The 9,039-nt window shown below is 46.1% G+C and overlaps 1 protein-coding gene across 1 annotated transcript in view; it reads left to right on the forward strand.

The window, feature by feature from the left end:
- COP1 (COP1, E3 ubiquitin ligase) overlaps positions 1-9,039 on the forward strand; it is a 210,567-nt gene that overhangs the window by 94,931 nt on the left and 106,597 nt on the right. Inside the window, exons 13-14 of the mRNA XM_025196730.1 lie at positions 1,725-1,833; positions 6,578-6,659. Coding sequence (XP_025052515.1) covers positions 1,725-1,833; positions 6,578-6,659 — 191 coding nt within the window. The remainder of the gene's footprint in view (positions 1-1,724; positions 1,834-6,577; positions 6,660-9,039) is intronic.

A 9,039-nucleotide genomic window follows, 5' to 3' on the forward strand; every position in this document is an offset into this window, starting at 1 on the left:
GGGAAAGAGAGAGAATATCTTACTCATTCAAAACCTTACTTTTAACATGACTTGTGCAATGGAAGAAAGGAATTGCCAGTTTTAAAGAAATCTTCCAGCATTGCATTCATGCCTTTGCAGCAGTAATTGGAGCATTGTTGTAGGCTGACCTTTGGGTCATGCAGACATGCTCCTAGCTGGGTGCTAGTGCTGTGGTGAGAGACTTTGTAAAAATGGCTATTGTAGACTGACTTAGTTTAACACTTTAAAAAAAGTGTGTTTAAAACTTCTGTAGTCGTAGGAAGGTGGGACTGGAAGGGACTTGCTGGGTCTATGAATCCAATCCCTGTTATAACAGGCAATGGCGATATTAATCCCGTTCTTACATTTTTAATAAAGAATCTGCATTTTAAAACTCCCGAGTTTCTTGTACCTTACTGCTCCTTCTGGAGGGATGTTCCAGGACCTCAGACAAGACTGTGGTTTTCTTGTATTCAAATATTACTTTTAGCTGTTAATGAATGCCTGGTAGGTCATTCAGTACACACCCCACTGAACTGGATTTGGGACTAGATTCAAGAACAGAAAATACACCACTTCTGCGTCCTCTATTCTTTAGCCGGTTAAAGAAGAACAGTGCATTATTTAAATTTTTCCACTAGAGAAGAGGTGTTCATAAATGAATGCTACATTCTTGAGACAGAAGGATAAAACATTTACCAGAACCAAATATGTGGCAAGATATATTATTCCTATGCGTTTCCAATCGTATTTCAAAGTATTCATTAATCTCTATTTTATGTTGCTGGTTAAAATTTGGCTCAAGATTATTATAATATAAACTAGTCACTACCGCAGGTGTTGGCCGTGTGAAAATGACGTGTGTCCATTTAGTCCCTGCTACAGTCATCACAGTTGATGTTAGCTGGCACAGATTTATATCCAATGGATCAAAATTGGGTGAATATGTATTCTCTAAATCCTTTAACCTCTCTGAGATATTTTTGGGTATCAAAATTAAAGCACACTGCCAGGCCCAACATGAGGAAACTGCCAATACAGTTGCCCTAGTTAATGAGAGTGTTTCAGTCTCCACTATGGTCTGTCTGCATTACTACATACACGCTTCAGTAGAAAATATGAATGCCCCTTGCCTTTCTCTGATTCTTACTTAGGGCTATCTACAAGTTGCTTAAATGCCATTTCTCAAGTGTCAGAGGCAGCACACTGCATAAAGAATATGACTATTAACCTGTTGTTCCATCTGTGTCAGATCCTAAGGCTCCTTTGTGTTTTTAGTTTTTTTTTTTTTATATCGGTGTTTCTGTTTTACTGCTGTAGGTTACATTAGGAGATTTCTGCTCTTGGAATCATGCTTAAACTTGTGGCAATTAGAAAAACTGAAAGGTTAAAATTTGTTGTTTTTGTGTATATAAAAACATAAAAGCTTCATATTAATGGCAGCATAAAACAGTAATAGGATGCAAATAATTGTCTATCATTCCATGGAAAGATACATTTTTGTAGTTTGCATAATACAATTTGCTGTTTCTGTTGCCCTCTTGTTTGTTTTTTCCTCTTTCTGAGTATTTTTCTGAGGAAAAGCAAATGATCCAAGATTGTATACTTTGCGAAGACACTAATTGCCCTATTCTACTAGAAGAGTGAATTTTCTATGTTGCAAAATATAGTTTAAAGAAAGAAATTGACCTAGGTTAATTATTTCTCTTTCTCTCTCTTCAAAGCTGTATCAGCTGGAGTAGCTACCACAAGAATCTGTTAGCCAGCAGTGACTATGAAGGCACCGTCATCCTTTGGGATGGATTCACAGGACAGAGGTCCAAGGTCTATCAGGTAATGTTCAGTCATTGTGCAATACTGGTTCTCTTTTTACAGGGGCTACGGTTTTAAGTTTGTATGCATATCAGAGTTCTTCCTCAGATGCTTCTAGTAATGGCTTCATAGTAGAACAAAGGGAGTTGCTGTGTTTTTACTGGTGCATAAAACTGAGCAGCTGTTCTCCAAGAGTGCCTGTGTCGCTTCTTGTCTAATTAGTGATGCATATAGTAGTCTTTAAGCACTGATATTTGTGCGAGTAGGTCTAGATTGAACCAAGCAGCACTATTGGTGCAAAGAGTATGGACAAAGGGGGAGAGAAAAATATCCAGGAACTTCTTTCCTGAGCTGCGGGGCGGGGGGACAGAAAAGAAGGGGAGGAACCCAAACTAGCATCTCTATATAGCTGCTTAATTTTCTGTGTCAGAAAATTCTTTGCAAGTTCAATGGTGATTGTATTTGTAGGTGATTTAAAAATGGGAGTGAAACATGGGTGAGAAAATAAATTTGAAGATGCCTGGAAAGATTTCTGCTGTAATGGAGCTGTAGGAATATTTGAGTAAAACCTACCCTTATATGAAAGTAAACTTATGATCCAGGCACAAGAGACTGGATATAAACAAGTAGTTACACCCAGTGCATTAGAACAGAATTAAGGAAATGAACAGAATAAAGTTCTAATGTTACTTCATGTAACTAATTTAGAAGGGGTGTGATCAGAAATGAGACGTTGAAAGAAGTACAGTGCTGGAATACTTCAGTACCAGTGAACATGCTGCTGTATAGTATGCTTAAAATGGGTAAGCATTTTTAATACACCTAGGGTATATTTGTAGCGCTACAAAATGTGAGCATCCAGGTGTGCAAGCCATCTGTAGTACTACAAACATGGCCCAAGTGCTACAGAAAGGCACTCGTTTGAAAGAGGAATTTCTCTGTAGCTCTAGTCTTTGTCTTTTTAGTTACCTCTAGCGAAGGGGTGGGCAAAATAGGGCCCATGGGCTGGATCCGGCCCACCAGGCCATTCTATCCGGCCTGCAGGGCCCCTATAAAATTTAGAAAATAAATATTCATCTGCCCCAGGCTGCTTGTCAAAGATGACAGGAGCCAGGGGCAGTAGGATCCAGGGGAAGCCATGGCAGGACCCTGAACAGCAAGGCCTGCCTGGCCCTGCCACCCCCACAGCTGGAAGTCCCTGCCTAGCAGGGGCTTCTGGCCTGGGATTGTGGGACTGTTCATGCCTCCCTGTGCCAGAGTGGGAAATCTGGCCAGGACCCTGTGTTCCTGCTGCCCTGCTCTGGGCCCCACTGACGCTGGCCTCAGGACACTGGTGCGGGTCCTGCACTCCTGCCTGGCTGTTGCTGGCTCCCGCGTGCCTGCTCGCTTCCAGTCCCCCCCACCCCCCCAGCCCTGCAGTACAGGTGGGGATCAGCGCATGCAGCCCCGACACTGCACACCCCATGCTTGCCCATCCGGGCTGAGCAGCAGTGGCACAGGACAGACTGGTGCTCAGTGCAGGAGAAAATCCCCTTCCCCACCCTGTGGCCAGAGCTCCCGGAGCCCACATGGGGCTGTCCTGCATCTCTGCTGTGTTGCTGTTGCCTCTGGGTTGCCCCCTGGGCAAGTGGGGAGTAGGCACAGGCAGCCCCATGCACGGCTCCGAGCGGTTGAACCAAGGAGCGGGAGAGGCCTCTCTTCTCCTGCGCTGGGCAGCAATTTGTCCCGCGCTGGGCAGCAATTTGTCCCACGCTGCCGCTGCTGAGCCTGGGCCCCATGCTGGATCCAGGCTGAGCAGGAGCAGCTGGGCAGAAACTGCTGCTTAGCATGGGGGGGAAGTAGCCCCTCCACCTTGCCACTGCCAGGCAGATTTTCCTGCAGCCGCCAGGAGCCCGCGCTGCGTTAGGCTGCAGTGCAGCTCCTTCACTGCTGCTTGTGAGCTGCCCTGCAGCTGCTCCACATGGCCACTGCTGCTGTGCTGGGCAGCACAGAGGCAGCGGTGAAGGAGCCGCACCACAGCCTAGTGTAGCATGGGCTCTGGGAGGACACCTAAAACTGTCCACCAGCGGAGGGTGGGGAGGGGCTCCCTTGACATGGTGCCAGAGCGGCGAGCTGGGGGAGGGGTGTGGAAGCGGCAGGAGAAGGACAGCGGTGGCAAATGGGGGGGGGAGTGGAAGCAAGTGGGAGCATGGGGCCCGTGCCAGTGCCCTGGGGCCAGGAGCATGGAGCCTTGGCTTGCAGGAGTGCTGGCAGGGACTCTGCCTGCTGCGAGTGGGTGAGCTGTGGGCAAACCTTCCCCTTCCTCCCCAGCCACCCTCCCTCCACACACCCCCACAGCCTCCACGCCTATCCACCCTCCACAAATCCGACACACCCATACCCTCCCCCACACCCTACACACCCACAAACCTATATCCACCCTCCCACGGTATACAGGAGTAGGGCTTCATTTTAAGCTATTGCGTGATCACCTCTATGTACTCTACGCAAACGCATGGAAATCGGGACAAAAATATGTTTTGAAATGAAATTAATGATTGTTGTAATACATTTGATTTTTAAAATATTTGGTATTTTTATGATTCCAAGATGGCAAACCCCCATGCTGAAAGGAGTACATCTGGCATAGGTCAGGGGTTAGAGGGTGGGACTTTTGGTCCCAAGATGGTGACCAGGGTGCGGGGCACCTGTCAAGGGGTGGGGCTACCCATGCAGCCCTCAATGACTTGCCAAAACCTGGAAAGCAGCCCTCTGCCTGAAATAATTGCCTGCCCCTGCTCTAGTGCTTCATGGATATCTAGGACCTCCAGCGTCCCATGGTGCTCCACTCCCTCCCTCTACCCTCAATGATCCTCAGCTGTTCTCTCAGCTGTGAGGAGCTGTTAGAGACTTGAGGGAACCCGCAGCAGAAAGCTGCCACTGCCAGTACAGGAAAAGCTCTGGTTCCTGCAGGGCAGGTGCTCTTCCTGCGGGGGCTGTTGCAGCTGTTCCCACTGCCAGAGCCCATATGGAAACACCAGAAAGAGCTGCAGCCTTCACCACGAGAACACTGGGAAGAGCCTCTGATCACTGACAGCTCATCAGAGAAGATGGGTGTCAGTGATTAGGGAGTCTGTCAGTGGTGTGGGGGACCTGAAGAGCAGCCCCTTATTTCTCCCTAGCTGGAGTGTGCTTTTTAAGCAACTTCATAGCGCTAGAAAAATAATGTGCTGTTGGTGGTGTATGTGTACTCCAACACCATGGTTTCAGCTGCAAAGTTCTGAATCCCTTAGTATCTCTTCAGATGAATGACTGTCCATGGCCGTAGGAGTAACATTCAGCCCCTCACCTTGACGATTAAATAGGAATGCAGTGCTTTTCTTAAATTAAACAAAAGCTTTGATTTTTATTAATCTAGATTCAAAGATTGTAAGGCTGGAAGGCACCTCGGAAGATCATTGGGTCCAGCCTCCTGCACCAAGCAGGAAAGACAACTGGGGGCAAGTGACCCCCAGCAAGGTGACCGTCCAGTGTCCTCTTGAAGATTTCCAGAATAGGTGATCCCACCACCTCTGCAAAGAAGTTTATTCCACAGTCTGAACACCCAGACTGTGAAGAAGTTTTTCCTAATATTAAGTCTGAAACCGTATTCCAGGAGTCTGTGGCCATTACTCCTGGTTTTCCCCAAGGGTGCCCTGGTGAACAGTTGTTCACTGAGCCCTTGATGTACTCACCTGATGTAGGGGTAAGCTGCTACTAAGTTCCCCACTCAGCCTTCTCTTTTTCAGGCTGAAGAGTCCCAGGTCCCTTAGCCTTTCCTCATAATGGAGCCTTTCCTTATAAATTCATCTGTATTATAACATTGTGTATCATTAACCCTTGCTACCCTGCATAGCTTAGTTGTCAAGAAAGCTTTCTTGGCAAAGTACTTTTACATTGTTTCCTCCATTTTATTATAACTCTTTCATTGCGAGTATGGAATACTGAAACAAGAGGGAGACTTCAGCTATTACTTATGGTAAAAGAAATGTGTCCCACTTCATTTATTTATGCTTCCTGTTTGATTCTTTTGTTCCTTCTTGTGTCTTTGGTTACTCTGTCATGCACGCAGGCACATACCTTGAATGTCTTTGATATGCTGTTAAGAATGTTGAACTTGCTGTCTTTATCATTCCCTTTTCTCTCCAGCCCTTGTGGAGGTGTGGTATTTCCCATATGGATTTTAAGTATCATTTAACAGAACGTTGTGTTTTTTGTACTTGTGGTGCCAGTGAACCAAATGTGAGGGATAAACAAGAATTTTTGTGATCACTTTCATATTTAGTGCTTGAATAAGCTTTTGGGGCTTTTAAAAAGGAGCACACTAAAGTTGCTTTGAAAAGTCCAGTTTATTGGTATTTGAAAGATGTGTGCTTGTTCTATTTGAAGTGAGAAAAAGGCCGCAAAAGCAATAACAAACCAAAATGTACTTTCATATAAGTGCCTTCTGGGATCGCCATTTTCTTTTTCAAGAGAGAAATAACCCTTAATTTAAAAACAAAAAAACCCCCACTTGATGTGCAGCTTGAGTGTTGGCTTCTCTTGGGATGACTTTTAAAACAGCACAAGCATGGGCTTGAGTGGGAGAAAACAACATTGTTTGAGAGCTACTAAACCTAGTAAGCTTCCTTGTCCAGAAATCCCATGTTGGTTTATACCAAGCTACATATGTTCCTCCTTTCATATTTATTTTAAATTTATGAATTACAGCTTGCTACATTTCAAATATTTTCTTTTCTCAAAACAGGAGCATGAGAAAAGATGCTGGAGTGTTGACTTTAACTTGATGGACCCAAAACTACTGGCTTCAGGCTCTGATGATGCAAAAGGTACTTGGTTTTTAATTAATCCTTGTGTCAGAGGCTCAACTTCTGTACTCCCTGTCTCTGTCCATAAAGGTGTTGCTTCTGCTCAACTGAATATGGTAACTGACCTGCTGATTTTGCCAAGATATTACTGAATCCTTTAGGACAAAAGGAAGAGAGGGAGAAAGGTTTTGTCCAAATTTAGGATTTATGGGAATGGTGATAATTTTTTGTTATTAATCCAGAAATTCTAATTGGCATCTTCTAAAATTCTGTGCAATGCAAACTGTACTTCACTAGTACTGAGCAGTTTGAGTTAAACCCTGAAGGGATTTTCACAGGATCTACATATGCTTAGCAAGGGGAGTGGCTGCAGATAAAATGAGTTAAGAGCCATAGAATCATGTAAGATCCATTCCAACCCTAATTTTCTAAGGTCAGCTAGTCCAATCCCCTACTCAGAGCAGGACCATCCCCACGTATATCATCCCAGCCAAGGCCTTGTCTGGCTGGGTCTTAAAAACCTCCAAGGATTGAGATTCCACAACCTCTCTGGGTAACCTGTTCCAGTGTTTTACTACCCTCCTAGTGAGAAATTTATTCCTAATATCTAACCTAAATTTCCCTTGCTGCACTGTGAGACCATTGCTTCTTGTTCTTTCATCTGCCACCGCTGAGAACAGTCTAGCTCCATCCTCTTTGGCACTACCCTTCAGGTAGTCAAATGCTACCATTAAATCTCCTCTTGGTTTTCCCTTCTCCAGACTAAATAAGCCCAATCCCCTCAGCCTCTCCTCACAAGCAGGGGTCTGGGTTTTCTGTTTGGTGCGGAAAAACATGGATTTTTCTCCTTTAGTGTAGAAAACTGCAGATTTTCTCTCTTAAAGGAGAACGTCATGGATTTTCCCCTTTTAAAGGAGAAAAACATGGGGAAACTACGGGCTTCTTGTTGCAGGCTGGCAGAGTTCCTGCCTGCAAGGGGCTGTGAAGAGCGATCAGGGAAGGGGTGCCATGTGCATGCACACAAATGCACGTGGCAGCCTGGGAGTGTGGAGAGCAGCTCCTGCAGCTCCCTCCAGGCAAGTCTATGGTAGCGGGGTGGGGAGGAGCAAGAGGAATGAGCACAAGCCTCATGTTGGGTGAGGGGGGAAGGGGCACAGGCCATGCAGCAGGGGAGAACATGTCCCTCAAGATGTCTGTACCCACAGTGGGGCATGGGGCCACAGCTCAACTGAGCCAAACCAGCTCCAGTCAGGTGCTGCCTCTGCGTCCCAGCATACATGACTGGGTGCAGGAGAGGGTAGCTGTGCTGCCAAGGCTGCCAAACTAAATTGCCCCCTGCCTGCCCAGCAGTGGTGGGGACACAGCACTGTTTCTGTGCCTCACCGTGGTGGCACAGCACTTCCTCCTGTGCCAGGCCTTGCCCGCCCTGGGTTGTGGGGACAGCTCTTGCCTGAACTCTCCAAAGACTCTCTGGATTGCCTGTGCACTCCTGTATTGCCCTCATAGCAGATGTCAGGGTGAAGTCCCCCATGAGAACCATGGCCTGTGATCAGGCAACTTCTGCTAGCTGTTTTAAAAAAAAAAAGCCGCCTCCACTACTTCCTCCTGGTCTAGTAGTCTATGGCACATGCACACTGTGATGTCACCATTGTTGCTTTCCCCTCTGACTCTAGCCTGCAGACTTTCAACAGGCCTGTCTCCAGTTTCCTACTGGAGCTGTGAGTAGTCGTGCAGCTCTTTTTGCATACAGCGCAGCTCCTGCTCCTCCTATCCTCTCCCCTGCCTCTGTCCTTCCTGAACACTTTTTTTTTTTTTTTACCCATCATGAGAGCTGTCCCACCAAGTCTCTGTTATTCCAATCGTGTCATAGTTCCATAACTGTGCAAGGATTTCTGGTTCTTCCTGCTTGTTTCCCAGACTCCATGCATTCATGTACAGACACCTGAGGTAAATAGCCGATTGCCCTACTTTCTCAGGAGGAATGAGAAGGCCTCCCCCGCCTTGTTTCCTCCTGCTTGTGCTTCGTCCAGGTCCAAGGCTTTTTGGTAAACCAAACCAATATCATTAAGCATACACATGGAGAAAAAGCTCTGGGCAGCAGAATGTATTGCATGTTTCTCAGCCTTAAGAAAACTTAACATAGTATTTGCACCAGCCTGTATAAAATTAGGGTGGAGGGGTACATTAGCGTGACAGAAGCACATGATGGAATGGATTGCTCTTTCCCATCTTTTCAAACTCCTGCTGGGCCCAAGTGCCTTGGACATTTTGTAGCTCCCAGCATGTATTCCCTTATGACTTGCTGAAAAGTTCTCCAGTACAACACTGTACAGTGGGAAAAAAATAAGATGCCTATAAAAGAGTGAATGGATAGAACTGAAGTATATACCCTTTCTCTTTC

Source organism: Alligator sinensis, unplaced genomic scaffold (assembly GCF_000455745.1).
Source record: "Alligator sinensis unplaced genomic scaffold, ASM45574v1 scaffold31_1, whole genome shotgun sequence".
NCBI lineage: Eukaryota > Metazoa > Chordata > Crocodylia > Alligatoridae > Alligator > Alligator sinensis.